This window comes from Coregonus lavaretus (assembly GCF_964263955.1).
Source record: "Coregonus lavaretus genome assembly, chromosome: 10".
In the NCBI taxonomy this organism is placed as follows: domain Eukaryota; kingdom Metazoa; phylum Chordata; class Actinopteri; order Salmoniformes; family Salmonidae; genus Coregonus; species Coregonus lavaretus.
The window spans coordinates 19,958,721-19,976,474 of record NC_139997.1 but is presented as its reverse complement, the minus strand read 5'-3'; the positions used below and the strand labels follow the sequence as shown (position 1 = coordinate 19,976,474).

General features: G+C 39.4%; 2 protein-coding genes across 2 annotated transcripts; one reads left to right on the top strand and one right to left on the bottom strand.

Annotated features, from left to right (window-relative positions):
• Positions 1 to 200: 200 nt before the first annotated feature.
• Positions 201 to 16,035, top strand: LOC311135930 (zinc finger protein ZPR1-like). Its single transcript, XM_084169962.1, has 14 exons — positions 201 to 460; positions 586 to 747; positions 6,249 to 6,339; positions 8,593 to 8,663; positions 8,746 to 8,832; positions 9,022 to 9,144; positions 9,396 to 9,449; positions 9,537 to 9,603; positions 12,382 to 12,452; positions 12,570 to 12,659; positions 13,338 to 13,448; positions 13,897 to 13,986; positions 14,895 to 14,960; positions 15,271 to 16,035. Exons 1-14 carry the CDS (start codon positions 341 to 343, stop codon positions 15,385 to 15,387), a joined length of 1,320 nt encoding a protein of 439 aa, XP_084026088.1. The 5' UTR covers positions 201 to 340; the 3' UTR covers positions 15,388 to 16,035.
• Positions 15,948 to 16,841, bottom strand: LOC311135931 (histone H2A-like). Its single transcript, XM_084169963.1, has one exon. The coding sequence runs from the start codon at positions 16,768 to 16,770 to the stop codon at positions 16,384 to 16,386; it is 387 nt and encodes a 128-aa protein (XP_084026089.1). The 5' UTR covers positions 16,771 to 16,841; the 3' UTR covers positions 15,948 to 16,383.
• Positions 16,842 to 17,754: the final 913 nt, after the last annotated feature.

Genomic DNA, 17,754 nt, shown 5'->3' with positions numbered 1-17,754 from the left:
CATGTTCATTATTGTATTCTAATTCCTAATTCTATGGTGACGTCAGATTTGGGACGTCACAAGGAATTCGTTAAGAGTTTTTTTTAAACTAACAAGGCCACTTCCTGCAAAATGACGAGACGTTGATTGGGTTTTACGCATGCGCACAAAACATGTGACATTTTCCACCAAAGAAGAAGAAGCATTTCACGTTTATTTCCGGGGGTAGGGAGAAAAGCAGAGATGAAAACGTGTGTTTTGTACTGCGCCTTCAGATGTAATAGGAAGTTCCAGAAACAGCGGGCAGCATATGCAAAATAACAGTTTATTTTCTTATTGACAACTCTCGTGAAGTGAAATAATGTCCGTCATAGCAGAGGAAAATGTCCGTGGCGGTAGTGTTTTCAAAGAGATCAGTGCTGATGACGAAGACAATCAACCCACCGAAATCGAGAGTCTGTGCATGAATTGTTACCAAAATGTAAGTAGCTAGCTAGGTAACGCTAACTAGCTAGCTAACACACAGACCAGTTAATTTAACGTATGGAATTGTCTATCGCTGTATGATTGACTGTCATCCAACATGTATTCTCTCAATCTTTGTAGGGAATGACACGTATTCTTCTTACGAAGATTCCTTTCTTCAAAGAAATTATCATCAGTTCTTTCACCTGCCCCAACTGCAGTTGGTCGAACACTGAAATCCAGTCAGCTGGTCGCATACAGGATCAAGGCATCACCTACACACTCAATGTCAAGTCAAAACAGGTAGCCTATCTAACTTTATTTTTATTTTTTATTATTCATAAAAAATATAAAAAATACAGTAACATGTAAAACACAACCGAACAGCCAGAGGGATTACACAAAGAAATAAGGAAGAGAGAAAAATAAATAATAATAATACAAATCCACATTATATCAAATCTAATAGACATGTAACGAATACATTTTTTTGACATTTTGTTTTTTATATGTTTTAATGATGCTAAATAGTTGAGCAAATCTGCTTTTTTTTTTTTTTAAGGGCCTTTTTCTTCATACGTTTTTATTTGTGTATGAAACATTTTCCTAATAAAATAAGAAGATTTATGACATACTGACGTTCAATTGTGGAATCAGTGTAGTAAAATAATATTTTTAACTTAGATATTTCAATGGCTAGGGAGGGCAAATGAATGGGCTGCTGCACAGTCACTATGGGAAGTAGCTACCAGATTGTAATGGGTTAATGTGATGCTCCATTATCCGTTACAGGATGGGTACTGTTTGGCGTAGCACAGAGTTTTCAGCCAACCTAAACTTGGCGATACTATCTTCCAGTTGCAGGTGATTCATTTGAATTTATCAAATGCTCCGGTATTAAAATAAATACATGTTTTGCTCCATTAATTAATCCAACAATATGATCGAGACAGGTGAGCGTCATCATGACATTAGGCACTTTGGGGTGGACCCTCCTGTCTCAATCAATGAAAGAATATTTGAAATAGACAAGATGGTGGTGTACACATTGTTGGATTACTTCATTTAGCTTACATTTATTTTAACTGAGCATTTGATAAATTAAAACAAGCCACCTGCAACTGGACACGGACATTTTAAAAGATAGATGTTTGGCCAAATAGAGAACGAAGATAGTATTGCCAAAATAAGGTTGGTCGAAAATTCTGTGCTACGCCAAACAGTACCTATCCTGTAACAGCTAATGGAGCATTACATTAGCCCGTTACAATCTGCTAGTTATATGGGAACTCTTTCTAGAACACCCAGTCAAATTTAGCATAAGATCATTTTTAAACTCTCTAAATGGTTAAACTAGTGAGAAATATACAGTGCCTTCAGAAAGTATTCATACCCCTTGACTTATTCCACATTTTGTTGTACAACATGGATTCAATATATTTTTTTCTCAGCCATCTACACACAATACCCCACAATGACACATTTTTGCAAATGTACTGAAAATGAAATACATAAATATCTCATTTACATAAGTATACACACTCCTGAGTCAATATCACCTTTGGCAGTGATTACAGCTCAGTCTTTCTGGGTAAGGATCTAAGAGCTTTCCACACCTGGATTGTGCAACATTTGCCCATTTCTTCTTTTCAAAATTCTTCAAGCTCTATCAAATTGGTTGTTGATCATTGCTAGACAACCATTTTCAAGTATTGCCATAGATTTTCAAGCAGATTTAAGTCTAAACTTTAACTTGGCCACTCAGGAACAATCAATGTCGTCTTGGTAAGCGACTCCAGTGTAGATTTGGCCTTGTTGTAGGTTATTGTCCTGCTGAAAGGTGAATTCATCTCCTAGAGTCTGGTGGAAAGCAAACGGAACCAGGTTTTCCTCTAGGATTATGCCTGTGCTTAGCTCCATTCTGTTTCTTTCTTTTTATCCTGAAAAACTCACCAGTCCTTAACAATTACAAGCGTGCCCAAAACATGATGCAGCCACCACTATGCTTGAAAATATGGAAAGTCGTACTCAGTAATGTGTTATATTGGATTTGCCCCAAACATAACACTTTGTATTCAGGTCAAAAAGTTAATTGCTTTGCCACATTTCTTGCAGTATTACTTTAGTGCTGTGTTGCAAACGGGATGCATGTTTTGGAATATTTTGTATTCTGTACCAGCTTCCTTATTTTCACTTGTCAACAGGAAACAGCGACAGCATCATTTTCAAGTTGTTTTAAGAATAAAAATGGAACTTTCAACAGTCATTTCCAATAGTATTCTAATTAATCAACTAAAAGCTGCAGAATGAATCCAGAAATGTGCTGTGATATATTTATTTTGACAATATACCAAAACTCGTGAAAACAAGTTTGTCCTGTCTAATCTAACTAGGATGCAGCTTCTTTCCCAGTTATATGCTGAACCACTGACCAGTGGTAGGCTTTGAGATGTAGTGAGCTGGCTTCCCTAATAAATCAGCCTGTGATACCGATTCTTAGTATACAGTCTGAAACAAAGCATTGCAAAAACTTGGAAAGTTTCCTTACAAGCCAGAATGTTTAATAACATTACATTTTAACTTACTCTACCGGTTGTCAGTGAGGTTGGTCCTTCAGTGGGTAGAAATTTGAGACAAAATATTCACAGGAAAGTATTATTACCCAACTTTTTAGAGCGCTGGTACTGCCGTTTACATTTCTATCACCTGGCACTTGTGCAAAACCATAAACACCTGCAAGACTTCTGTTAGTTTGCATGCATCGTGTGCATGTACGTCTTGTGCACATGGCTTTTGTCACGAGAAAATACATCTTTATTGCCACACAGTTTAATAATACCTTCCTATGGATATTTTGGCTCAAATTTCAACCTACTGAAGGACCAATCCCACGAACAATCGGCAGAGTAAGTTCAAATATAATTGTATTTTTTATTTTTTTATTTCACCTTTATTTAACCAGGTAAGCCAGTTGAGAACAAGTTCTCATTTACTACTGCGACCTGGCCAAGATAAAGCAAAGCAGTGCGATAAAACAACAACACAGAGTTACATATGGAATAAACAAAAACATACAGTCAATAACACAATAGAAAATAGAAAATCTATATACAGTGTGTGCAAATGTAGTAAGTTATGGAGGTAAGACAATAAATAGGCCATAGTGCAAAATAATTACAATTTAGTATTAACACTGGAGTGATAATGTGCAGAAGATGATGTACAAATAGAGATACTGGGGGTGCAAATGAGGAAAATAAATAACAATGTAAATAACAATATGGGGATGAGGTAGTTGGGTGGGCTAATTACAGATGGGCTGTGTACAGGTACAGTGATCGGTAAGCTGCTCTGACAACTGATGCTTAAAGATAGTGAGGGAGATAAGTGTCTCCAGCTTCAGAGATATTTGTAGTTCGTTCCAGTCATTTGCAGCAGAGAACTGGAAGGAATGGCGGCCAAAGGAGGTGTTGGCTTTGGGGATGACCAGTGAGAGATACCTGCTGGAGTGCATACTATGGGTGGGTGTTGCTATGGTGACCAGTAAGCTAAGAAAGGCGGGGATTTACCTAGAAGGGATTTATAGATGACCTGGAGCCAGTGGGTTTGGCGACGAATATGTAGTGAGGGCCAGCCAACGAGAGCGTACAGGTCACAATGGTGGGTAGTATATGGGGCTTTAGTGACAAAACGAATGGATAGACTACATCCAATTTGCTGAGTAGAGTGTTGGAAGCTATTTTGTAAATGACATCGCCGAAGTCAAGGATCGGTAGGATATCAGTTTTATGAGGGCATGTTTAGCAGCATGAGTGAAGGAGGCTTTGTTGCGAAAAAGGAATCTGATTCTAGATTTAACTTTGGATTGGAGATGCTTAATTTGAGTCTGGAAGGAGAGTTTACAGTCTAACCAGACACCTAGGTATTTGTAGTTGTCCACATATTCTAAGTCAGACCCGCCGAGAGTAGTGATTCTAGTCGGGTGGGCGGCTGCAAGCGGCGTTCGATTGAAGAGCATGCATTTAGTTTTATTAGCGTTTAAGAGCAGTTGGAGGCCACAGAAGGAGTGTTGTATGGTATTGAAGCTCGTTTGTTAACACAGTATTAAACATTCGTGACCAACAAGGGACGTTTAGGTTTTTTTCTATGTAAGTGTGCGTGGCTAGCAACAATTGGGAATACTAGCTAGCCTGTGTCTGTCTGTACTAGCTATCATGCCACTCATTGTCATGCCAAACAGCAATGGAGTTGGCATTGGCAAGAGCACAAACAGTTCTGGGACTAGGCTAGCTCAAGATGAGCTCTTAAGGAGTGTGGGCTAGCCTACTGCTTTTCCATCCAAGATGATACATTTTTATTTGTCACATGCGCCAAATACAACAGGTGTAGGTAGCCCTTATAGTGAAATGCTTACTTACAAGCTCTTTCCCAACGTTGTAGTCCCTACACCCAAACGAGGGCATTGCGTTCATCCACCTCTGGCCTGCTGGCTCCCCTACCTCTGCTGAAGCACAGTTCTCGCTCAGCCCAGTCAAAACTGTTCGCTGCTCTGGCACCCCAATGGTGGAACAAGCTCCCTCACGACGCCAGGACAGCGGAGTCACTCACCACCTTCCGGAGACATTTGAAACCCCACCTCTTTAAGGAACACCTGGGATAGGATAAAGTAATCCTTCTAACCCCCCCCCTCCTTACCCCACACCACCACCACCCCCCCAAAAAAAAGAACAAAAAAAAGATAAGAGTGTCTGCTAAATGACGTAAATGTAATGTAAAAAATAATACGAAAAAAAAACACATGAGAAATAAACCATTATGTTCAGAGGTAAACTGGCTTTGGCAGCCAAAACAGCCTGATACTCAATCTAAACTTGAATCGAATTGTGATACATTTCTAGAAACACGTCTATGAATACTTTTAATATCACATCAAAATAATTGTACAAATGCAAAATATACACTTACTGTACACTTAAATACAGTTGCAGCCGATAGTATTTTTTTTAGTACCAACACTTTTCTGGCGTCCTTCTTCCTTTACACACAGGTGTTCAGAGATGCTAGATAGCTAGAAAAGGTGTGGTGAATTTCCACAAAGGATTAAGGCCTACCCCAGTGTTTTACCAAAAAGGCTCAGACTTTTGTGTTTTCACCTCCACGGCCCTGCTCCAGTGTCTCACTGGGCCATGGCCTCTGGAACTGCTCTGACTTGGGGCCAAGGCGAGGCCACTGGTACTTTTTTGCTGGAATTTACATAACAATGGCTAACTCTGAACCTGGGTTAACCCCTTCCACTGTTAACACTTCACAAAGCAGCTGTGGTGATAATGCAGAGGTTGTTGATTCTGTCAATTCTTGTCAAACACTGATGGAAACACAGTTCCCAAAAAATAACACTAGAGCCAACATGAACATAATCACTGGCGACACTGGTGCTGTAATGGAAAAACCGTGCAACAAGATGGCCATGTGGGATTCTCGTAAAAAATGTGTATATGACCTTATTTTTTTAACCTTTTTTTTTTTTTAAGAAGAAGAAAAAGAAAAAAATGATGATATGAAAGTAACGTTCTAAAGGTTTCCTATCTAAAACCGTAAACAATTCTCACTTGCGAAACGTTTAGACAGTGTCGGGACTGTTGTACATATTGGCCATGCCGTCGTCAATGCTTTGCATGAGAACCCAACAGGGCCCACCTAGGACCAGGCTATATAGATCCATGTTGTTTTCTGCTTACTTATATTATTTGATTATATATTGTATTATTATTATATTTAGTCTGTTTTGTTATCTTGTTTTGTAGGATATGAATCGAGAAGTTGTCAAAGCGGACAGTGCAACTACCAGAATTCCTGAACTGGATTTTGAAATCCCCCCATACACACAGAAGGGCTGTAAGTACTCCGTCAACTTTTGCTGATTTGGAAAACAATGTTCACTTTTCATGCATACGTACTACTGTCATGTTGCCACTGATTCCAGAAATTAGGGTCACCCATTGTCGGCCTGAGAATTGCTAGCTTGGTCCCAGATCTAGAGAATTCCCTTTTGTCTGTTCATCCAATAATACTGTCTTTTACTGCTGAGATTCCTCTTAGCTTTTTTACTGGAATCATTTTTATCCTTTATTTATAGAGTAGGAATGTAACGATTCACCAATACGCATCGGTCCCCTGTTCAAATGTTTAAGATATGAGTGCATCAGTCTGTGGGACCCCAAACCGATCCAAATGTAGCATGCATCGGTCAGTAAGTCGGTTCAAATGCTGATTCACTAAAACAATTTGCTCAGATTACTTTCTTTCTACCTCCCAAAATAACTAATATTTTGTGACAACTGCATCCTCTCCTTCAGTGTCGAACTAAGCATGTAATTATGTTGACACTCATTGATCTACAAGTCATTTTGCAAACCTAACAACCCCAGGCAATATCAGCAGCCTAGTCAAACTGTGCGCTGTGCACAGCTTTGTGCAGTGACCAAAGAGAGGTAGGCCTATTCCTGATCTGGCACGTCTGCGCGTCACCTTCACCATTCAAATATTTACAAAAATGTCTTGTGCAATATTAGGCTTTATTAGTTGAGTGACAACCAATGTAATTTTCTATGTAATTTCTTATCAAATGCACTGTTGAAAATTGTGTTTTACTGGAATAAAAGTAGCCTAAGCTACCACCGGGGAGACAACTCTCATCTGGCTATAGGTAGGCTACATGCTGATCGGGGCTTACATTGGATTTTATTTCGATTGTTTAGGTTCACCATCAGCAATAGTTTTGGTAGTTTTGCTTGAAACAATCAGTATATATGGTCATTTTTAGATATACAGGGTAAAGTTGATCATTTCATAACGAGGACAGCAATCACTTTTGCTACCCGCACTCAATGTTGTCTGCTGAGCGCACACTTGAATGTTGTGAAAATTCAGTGCAACTTCTGGCACTGAGGCTGTACCCGTTTTTAAATTACAGTCAAAACAGTGGCCAAGAAGGCTATTTGATCATAATGTAGGCCTACCAGAGTGGCCTACCATCAAAAACAATGGAGAAAATGCATCCCATAACATTTAAACATGGAAATATCTGTTCTATCGTTCAGCCTACAGTAGCAGCCAATGTGTGGTGTTCAATGTAGGCCTACATTCCATGAGACTTTTGAAAAAAACATGTAGGGATTGACATTAACCTGTTTATCCACTTGTCATTCAGACAAAGTGACTGAAAATGTAGTTAGATGCAAGAAACCACTTTACAAAATAAAAATCATTATTATTCCCTTACAATTATTACAGGAAATCAGACAAATTATGCTATGCTCTGCCTATTGGCTACTTAGCTTATTCAAGCCTGTCTCAAATTATAACACTGCCCTGTTAAGACAGAAAGAAAGAGAGACCTGAAAATTGCTGTGGTGCGACGCTCCCCATCCAACCTGACAGAGCTTGAGAGGATCTGCAGAGAAGAATGGGAGAAACTCCCCAAATACAGGTGTGCGAAGCTTGTAGCGTCATACCCAAGAAGACTCGAGGCTGTAATCACTGCGAAAGGTGTTTCAAGAAAGTACTGAGTAAAGGGTCTGAATACCTACGTAAATGTTTTATTTTTTTTATACATTTGCAAAAATGTCTAAACCTGTTTTCGCGTTGTCATTATGGGGCATTGTCTGTAGATTGATTGAGGGGGGAAAAAACGATTTAATCCATTTTAGAATAAGGCTGTAACATAACATCATGTGGAAAAGTCAAGGGGTCTGAATACTTTCTGAATGTGCTGTATACAGTACATAATTCAAACACACACACACAAACAGATCCAGCTCAGAGAGGCCGAGCTCCTGAGCTCCATCGGCATCAGATTTTAATTGGAAATTGAATGTGTGTATGCAACAAATGTCGCATCAATTCGTTCCTCTAATCAAACCACACTGAATCGTTGCAAACTAAAACCTATCGTTCCTGTATCGTATCGGATAATCCTTCTGGAAAGAGAAAGCTGCACATCCCTATTATACAGGTGTTTGCCGACAGCAGCACAGTGTTGTAAACTTGACTTAATTAATCCAACTGTTGTAGTAAGTGAAGCTGTATGCATTTAGGAGATGAAGAACAGTTTTACAGTACCCATCAACTTTTCCTCTTGCTCCCTAGCGCTCTCTACCATCGAAGGCCTCTTAGACCGTGCAGTTGCAGGGTTGGAGCAAGACCAGCCACTAAGAAATGTATAAGCTTTGTTTACTTTGATTTTACCAAATGCCATATGTACTTCACTGCTTGTTGACTAAATCATGTTTATGCTTGAAGGCAACTGCACCAGAAGTTGCTGTGAAAATCAATGAGTTCATTGATAAATTGAAGAAGTTGAAAGAAGGTGAAAGTGGATTCACACTGGTATGTCCAATTGTATCACTCCAGCCTCTCATCTGTGTACAAGATTGAAGTTACATGTAATTAAACATTTCTGGCTATACAATCAAGGCACAGGTTTAATCAGAACTACAATGTTCTTTTTTTACTCTGGATTTCTTTCAGAATGAACCTCTGTTTTAAGATACATGAGTATGTGTGTTGTTATTGTAGGTCATTGATGATCCATCTGGGAACAGTTTTGTGGAGAACCCCTTTGCGCCGCAGAAGGATGAGGCTCTCTCGGTCAGCCACTACAAGAGAACTCCCCAACAGGACGCCCAGTTAGGAATAAAGGCGAGTAGTTTGACTTGACACATCACTACTCCTGTAAGGGGACATATCTGTTTTAGAAAGGCAGTGCCTCGGTTGCTGTCCTCAAGATGTCTTGTGCCAATGCGTGTGGAATCCTCACAGGATAGAAGAAAACAATAGACTGCAGACGCCATTTGTAATTTGACCCATGTTCACCAGTAAACTTTTATCTAGCATAAGAAAAATGCGACTTAAAAAGAAAAAATGTATGTCCTTTTTTTGTTGTTGCTCAGGCTGAAGACGAAGAGGAAAAGCCCAGTAATGACATTGACAGTATGAGAAATGAGGTGGGATTTCCAGACATTTTGCATCAAAATATTGATTGAGTTTTTCCTCAATTTACCCTGGAGTAATATATCTAATTTCTCCTTCAGGTGTTGACATTTAATACGAACTGTCCAGAGTGCAATGCCCCAGCCTCGACAAACATGAAGCTTGTCCGTATCCTTCCCAGTCTCTGTTTGTCCCCAACAGTGGTGTAGTGGAGGGTTAACGCTAGTATTGCACGGTATACTGAAACTTCTGTACTTTTTCGGTACTACAACATGGAAAAACAGTTCGGAACTAGATTTTTTATATATTTTTTTACTTTCGGTACTTCTGTCAAATGTGTCTCAGGTCATATACGGATTGAGAGGATCGAGTGTGTCTAGTAATTTGTTTGAATCTTCTCAAGGGGGTAGTAGTAAGCTAGCCAGGCTACTTGACATAGTGCAAGCCACTTTTGAGAAGCAAGCGAGAGGAGAGCGAAAATGCCGGTGGTGCAAAGCAGTGCAGTGAAAGGGAGGTTTAGTTCCCAAACGACATACAAAACTATTTTACACATTGTAACGTTATTCTACTAGCAATTATATTCAAAATGACATTAATATGATTACAACCCAAAGGTGATGTGAAATGCACTCATAACTTCCCTATGACAGCAATTCATTTAGATTAGGCCTACTTCGTGTTTGTCTGGGCTTGCTAGCAGTAGCCAGCCAGCAGCCCTGGGTGGAGCATTGCACCTTGAGAGTTGAAAAGCGCTCTGGGAATCATGGTATGCTGTGTAAAGTCCATTGTAGAGACTTGCACTACAGAAGCGTCAGTTTTTTTTTTTTATGTAGTTTTGGAACTAAAATATTAATTTAATACATTAAATTATTTAGCTGTAATGAATAATTAATCATAGGTCTAATAAATGTAATTTGACCCAATATTATGGCCATAGATGAGCAAATGAACCCTGATATGTATCAATTACATTCTACAACAGTTTAGATATATTGTAAAATGATTTTGTATGCTCTGACTCTCATGGTTTTGCATAAGGAAAATGCAAGATATTTTTCTGTTATTTAATATGGTGTTATTTTTGAAGGAAATTGTAAATATAGAATAGAAGATACTTTGGTGTTCTACCAGTTATCAACATATTGGTTCAATGTTTATTCTGTGACTAGCTAATACGCTTTCTTTTAATGTGGTTTTGGTGTTGTATCGTGATACTAAACCTGTTAGCGGTAACGAAGTCAAAATGTGGGTATCGTGACAACTCTAGTTCACACACTTAAAAGCCATTTACGCACCTTTTTCATTTTGCGCGAGCATTCCTCTCCTTTTGCAGAAAAATGCATTGAAAGTATAGGGAGCGTTACTTTAATCACTGCAATTGGCGATCAGTGTTTACCCACCTACACTACTGTTCAAAAGTTTGGGGTCACTGACCTTCTAGGCAGAGTTGCAAAGAAAAAGCCATATCTCAGACTGGCCAATAAATAGAAAAGATTAAGATGGGCAGTCTGAGATATGGCTTTTTCTTTGCAACTCTGCCTAGAAGGTCAGCATCCCGGAGTCGCCTCTTCACTGTTGACGTTGAGACTGGTGTTTTGCGGGTACTATTTAATGAAGCTGCCAGTTGAGGACCTGTGAGGCGTCTGTTTCTCAAACTAGACACTAATGTATTTGTCCTCTTGCTCAGTTGTGCATCGGGGCCTCACACTCCTCTTTCTATTCTGGTTAGAGCCAGTTTGCGCTGTTCTGTGAAGGGAGTAGTACACAGCGTTGTACGAGATCTTCAGTTTCTTGGCAATTTCTCGCATGGAATAGCCTTCATTTCTCAGAACAAGAATAGATTGACGAGTTTCAGAAGAAAGTTATTTGTTTCTGTCCATTTTGATCCTGTAATCAAACCCACAATTGCTGATGCTCCAGATGCTCAACTAGTCTCAAAAAGCCAGTTTTATTGCTTCTTTAATCAGCACAGCAGTTTTCAGCTGTGCTAACATAATTGCAAAAGGGTTTTCTAATGATCAATTAGCCTTTTAAAATGATAAACTTGGATTAGCAAACACAACGTGCCATTGGAACACAGGACTGATGGTTGCTGATAATGGGCCTCTGTACGCCTATGTAGATATTCCATTACAAATCAGCCGTTTCCAGCTACAATAGCCATTTACAACATTAACTATGTCTACACTGTATTTCCGATCAATTTGATATTTTAATGGACAAAAAAAAATGCTTTTCTTTCAAAAACAAGGACATTTCTAAGTGACCCCAAACGTTTGAACGGTAGTGTATATTTTTACCACTACTTCACTGGTCCCCAGTCAGTGGTGGAAAAAGTATGCAATTGTCATATTTGAGTAAACATATAGATACCTTTTTAATAGAAAGTTACTCAAGTGAAAGTCACCCAGTAAAATACTACTTGAATAAAAGTCTAAAAATATTTGGTTTTAAATATACTTAAGTACCAAAATTAAAAGTATGTCATTTAAAATTCCTTATATTAAGCAAAGCAGATGGCACCATTTTCTTGTTTTTAAAATGTACGGATAGCCAGGGGTACACTCCAACACTCAGACATCATTTACAAACGATGCATTTGTGTTTAGTGAGTCTGCCAGATCAGAGGCAGTAGGGATGGCCACGTGTTCTCTTGATAAGTGCGTGAATTGGACCATTTTCCTGTCCTGCTAAGCACTCAACATGTAACGAGTACTTTTGGGTGTCAGGGAAAATGTATGGAGTAAAAAGTACATTATTCTCTTTAGGAATGTAGTGAAGGAGAAGTTTTCAAAAATATAAATGGTAAAGTACAGATACCCAAAAAAACTACTTTAGTACCTTCAAGTATTTTTACACCACTGTCCCCAGTAGTGTCCTATGATAAAGGTGGTGTATAATGTTTCAATTTGCAAGGTGCAGGTATCCTCCTTTACAATTCCTCAGAAATCCCCCATTTCAAAGAAGTCATTATCATGGCAACAAACTGTGATGACTGTGGACATCGAACCAACGAAGTAAGTTTCCTCTTTTTTTATCATTAATTCATTGTCAGGCACATTTTATTTTCAAGGCATATTCATAGATTGCAAATATCCTAATATGATTGCATGACTATCTACTCTGTGGTTAAGGTGAAATCTGGTGGCGCCACAGAAGAGCTGGGCACGAAGATAACCCTTCACCTCACTGACTTGTCTGACATGTCCAGAGATCTTCTCAAGGTAGCCCCCTCCATTGTACTGCCTGTCTTTTATCTGGCATTCACTAGTTTTACTGTAGCATTGCATTAGCCTGGTCCCAGGGCTGTTTGTGCTTTTTCCAACTCAATTACTGCCATTGTCAAGCCAAACAATACATACACCAGGGATCATCAACTAGATTCAGCCGCGGGCTAAAAAAAAATATTGAGCGGATGGTCAGGGGGACGGAACATAATTACAAATAATTTGTAGACTAAAAATGTACCGCAAGAAACCCAAACCAATATATTTGACTAAAACATAATCATTTGTATACGATCACATATACAGTATCTCTCTATTATGCGTGGGAATACTTTGGAACAGATTTCCAAAATTAAAATCACTTGGAGCTAATTTGCTGGTGTTTTTCCAGTCTTTTATTTCCAACAATAAAAAATAAAACAACTTGGGGGGCCAAATAAAATCACCCTCGGGCCAAATCAAAGGACTTGTTTCCATTGTGGGCCTCGAATAAAGCATACAAAGAGGAACATGGAACTTTTTCACAGGAGAGCATTCCTATTCCTGAATCATGATGGAGTTGATTCAACAATACACAAAAATGTATGCATGCATGACTAAGTCGCTTTGGATAAAAGCGTCTGCTAAATGGCATATTATATTATTATATATTATATGTTGTGGTTGTTTGTGCAGTCGGAGACATGTAGCATCCTCATACCTGAGCTGGAATTTGAGTTGGGGATGGCAGCTGTCGGCGGCAAATTCACCACCTTGGAGGGACTCCTCAAAGACATCAAAGATCTGGTAAACCCTTTTAATGCTTTATTCAGTCGGTTGAGAAGGAGAGGGGGAAATGGATGAAGGGGAGACATATTATGAAGGGTGCACACAGGGATTGAACTCCAGTCTCCAGTGGAGAGTTGTATATTTTTTAACGCCGGTTGTGTTCCACTGGCTCTGCACCTGGGCTGATGTGCTGTAATTCCAAGGCAGCGATGCACAACTCCAGTCCTTGAGGGATGCTGTTTCTGCTGATTTCATTTTCACCTCTTTAATTAGTGACTGATTTAGACCTGTGAAGCCAGATGTGGCCAATCATTTACATTAATTGATTAGTTAAATTCTAGGTAGAAACCAAAACCAGCAGGACTGCCGTCCTCAAGGATTTGAGGTGTGCATCCCTGGTCTATGGTCTCTTTCATTCTGCTATTTTGAATTCATGTTTTTCCTCCACCACTTTGTTTTCCTCCAGATTGTTTCCAAAAATCCATTCACTTGTGGAGACAGCTCCACTTCAGATCGAACAGAGAAACTGAAGCTTTTTGGCCAGAAGATTGACAAGGTTAGAGGCATAAAATTATTGAATAAGCCTATCACTAATGTTTTGTTTGGAACTAGTTTTGGTCCCACTTTACATCTATAACCAAAGTGTAATTACACATCCCAAAGTACTTACAACTGTTAGTGATGTGTGGAATTACACATGTTTTTACATTTATTTGCATTTGATTTTTGGAACTTACTCAGACTAACTTATTGTCTCACTCTAGAATTGTTGTTTAAGATCCATTCGATACATTATCTCCATTTTGAGTTTATTGCAATTCTTTGAAACTGAACGTGACCAACTGGTATAACAGTTGTAAATACTAACAATGTGTAACTACACTGTAAATGCATTGTAACTACCATGTAAATATAGAGCTTTTCGGACATTTAATGTATTGGTACCCTAGTTTTATAGTTTAACTAGGAGGCATTTATTCAGCTATTTTATACAGTAAGTGTATACTGGCCCTCAATCATCAAACAACTGTTAGTATGACGTTTTTGTACATTTGAGTCATTTAGCAGACACTTCTCCAGAGCGACTTACAGGAGCAATTAGGGTTAAGTGCCTTGCTCAAGGGCACATCAACAGATTTTTCACCTAGTCAGCTCGGGGATTCGAACCAGTGATCTTTTGGTTACTGGACCAGCGCTCTTAACCGCTAGGCTACCCGCCCTGCAGAAATGTTATTTAGACTTCAGAAAAGCTCAAGCAAGAATTTCACATTTGATTGATCAAACTTGAGTGAACTGCTTATTAGGGTGCATATGCTGTATCTGAGAAGATGTTTGGCGAGGCAACAAAGTAGTAGTGTTGAATGGAGAACAGTCTGGCACCCATGCTGAAACTGTTGTATTTAAAAGTTCAATGGAGGCTGGAGTCGGACTTTAAAACGCCTCTTCTTTTGAAAAATACTATAGATCATGGCGGGAGACATGGACGTTCACATTGTTCTCGATGACCCTGCAGGGAACAGCTATCTCCAGGTATGAGAACACTTCTCTTTCTCAGATCTTTAAAGGGATAGTTTGGGATTTTGTATCTGCGTTCAGTATGAAGGAATGAAGAGGTAGTTTCGCGAGCCAATGCTAACTAGTGTTAGTGTAAATACCAGTCATTACGCCAACACTAGTTAGAAACAGATATGGTATCCCTTTAAGGTTCAAACACGTAGTCTCCTCTCAGTGGATTAATTTGTCAGTTTCATGAATCACATTTACATTTCCCGCCCTTGTTCATTAACATACTGTCTGAATGTAGTGAATTGGAATGTATTTGTATCATGTTTGTCTGCAGAATGTCTATGCCCCTGACCCAGACCCAGAGATGACAACTGAGAAGTACACCAGGACCTTTGAGCAGAACGAAGACCTTGGTCTGAATGACATGAAGACAGAGGGCTATCAGGAGTAAGGACATCTGCAGCAGATGGGATGATCTTACAAAAACAACGCTTTCTATGGAAATTAATTTGAGACATTTGCCCTCACTGAAGTTCACAAGGATATGTGGTCCAGATGTCTTGCAGTTTTGATATTTGAACACAAAATGGTTGAAAAGTGAGCACTTATTTAAAATGAAGCAATCAATGTTTATCATTTGATTAGAAAAGTATGTCATTTTTTTTCTGAGATGCACAAACATAATTAACCAATTTAAATATTTTGTGTATTTGCATATGGTTGTTTGTGGTTCTGATTCAGTTGAATTGGCCTTTTTAATGTATCTTCATGTGACAGGTTCAATGGGAATAAATAAACTAGGAATAGGCTGCTGTATAAAAATAATTTGGGCTGCTTTGTTCCATGTACAGTATTATGCGTTGTATGAATATATTACATCTATAACACATGCATAAATGCCCACAGATCTTCAAAGAACCATTTATAGATTAATTTCGATGCGCTGTGTCCTTTGTTCATGCGCTGCCTGATGGAAAGTACCCGGATTGTGAAAACAGAACAGACTGGTGATGACGTTTGTGCGCGTGCCCTGTATCAGTACAGAACATTTATTGAAATAAACAATTTCAGTCAAATAGACATTTGACTGACCTCATGACATCACTGTGTTTAGCACAAAATGTGTTGATACAGCACTACTAAATAAAAACATACAATGAAATCGCTATTGCGTTATTCACCCCACCCTCAAATGCGCCACCATTTATAGCCCAGACCCAAAAGACAGTGGCAAATTTGGTATATGTTCTACGAAAATGTCCATACATTTATATGAATTGTCCAATGACGGTGCCTGCGCATCGTGGAAACCAATAACATGAAGCATTGTCCGTCTGCAAGCATCCAGTATCGGGATGCGCTGGAATTGAAATTTGAAAAGGAGGCTCTTTATACAGAAGTGGATGGCACTTAACGGAGCTCAGGTTTTGTTGTGATCTGTAGCTGGTTACTTGCTCTTTGCTGGTTTTTCAGTCTTCTTGGGTAGGAGGACCGCCTGAATGTTAGGCAATACTCCTCCTTGCGCGATGGTGACACCACCTAAAAGCTTGTTGAGTTCCTCGTCGTTGCGGACAGCCAGCTGAAGGTGGCGGGGGATGATCCTGGTCTTCTTATTATCCCTTGCAGCGTTGCCAGCCAACTCGAGGATCTCAGCCGTTAGATATTCCAGCACAGCAGCCAAATACACAGGAGCTCCGGCACCAACACGCTCCGCATAGTTGCCTTTGCGCAGTAACCTGTGGACACGTCCTACGGGGAACTGAAGGCCAGCGCGGGATGAACGGGACTTTGCCTTCGCTCTGGCCTTTCCTCCAGTTTTGCCTCTACCAGACATGGTATTTGGATTGATAAGTGACAATAGAATAATTAACAGTGCTATACAGCGACTTTCCGTTCTGCCTTTACGTAATGCAGCGGAGGATTATTGTACTAATATACCTCGAGTGTCCCTATGATTGGACGAATAGGATGGAAACACTTTAACCAATGGTGATGAACTACACCATTCAAGTGTCCAATAGCAAGAGCGCCTCTCTCCACATGGCTTTGCATTGCGATATTATATATAGAAGACAGACGTATAACGTAACGTGTCGTGTTCTATTCAGAGTATGTGAGCAGAGCGTACCCAATTTGACGAGCGTGGCGCGAGATTCCCAAAGGCTGGAGCGTAGGCGTTCTCGCCCATTCCAATTTCGCTCCAGTATTGCTCACTTCACGAGCACCGGGCATGCCCGGCCCAGCATGCATTTCAAATCAAATTGTATTTGTCATGTACCGAATACAACAAGTGTAGACCTTACCGTGAAATGGTTACTTACAAGCCCATAACCAACAATGCAGTTCAACATTGGTGTCTACTTGTGTGCTGCTTTAGCTACTGTCATGGAGTTCGCTAAATATTTTCATAAAGAAACTGATAAAACACACAGGTGCCAAATCAAGGTGACTTACAAAAATGAGGACCAAGAGAATGAGTGAGGTGATGTAGTGTCCACAACTAAATAATCATTGTGGAATCTAAAAAGACACGTATCTCGAAAGCGTGATGGTGTACTTACTATGTGCACATGCTAAAAGAAAGGAACGAGGTGGGTAGATAACGAAGTGTGTCATTGTAGCAAAGTATTTATTAACAAAAAATCAGATCTCTTAAACGTTTCATTCATTTTTGTTCTATATTCTATACAATAGGCCATAATTGATTTTGGCTCAATAGGCCTGGCATATTCCCATGTTCAAGGAGCTTTCCGTTTTGATTGGGTTATTTTGCCTAAAAACCTTTAGGCCTACCTATATATAAAAAATATATACTCTG

What these genes read in the sequence shown, in the direction of transcription:
- LOC311135930 (XM_084169962.1), top strand. Translation starts at nt 341, where the DNA reads ATGTCCGTCATAGCAGAGGAAAATGTCCGTGGCGGTAGTGTTTTCAAA. An exon ending in TCAATGTCAAGTCAAAACAG is followed by an intron (nt 748 to 6,248) that starts GTAGCCTATCTA and finishes CTTGTTTTGTAG; the next exon opens with GATATGAATCGAGAAGTTGT. An exon ending in GACAAACATGAAGCTTGTCC is followed by an intron (nt 9,604 to 12,381) that starts GTATCCTTCCCA and finishes ACAATTCCTCAG; the next exon opens with AAATCCCCCATTTCAAAGAA.
- LOC311135931 (XM_084169963.1), bottom strand. Translation starts at nt 16,770, where the DNA reads ATGTCTGGTAGAGGCAAAACTGGAGGAAAGGCCAGAGCGAAGGCAAAG.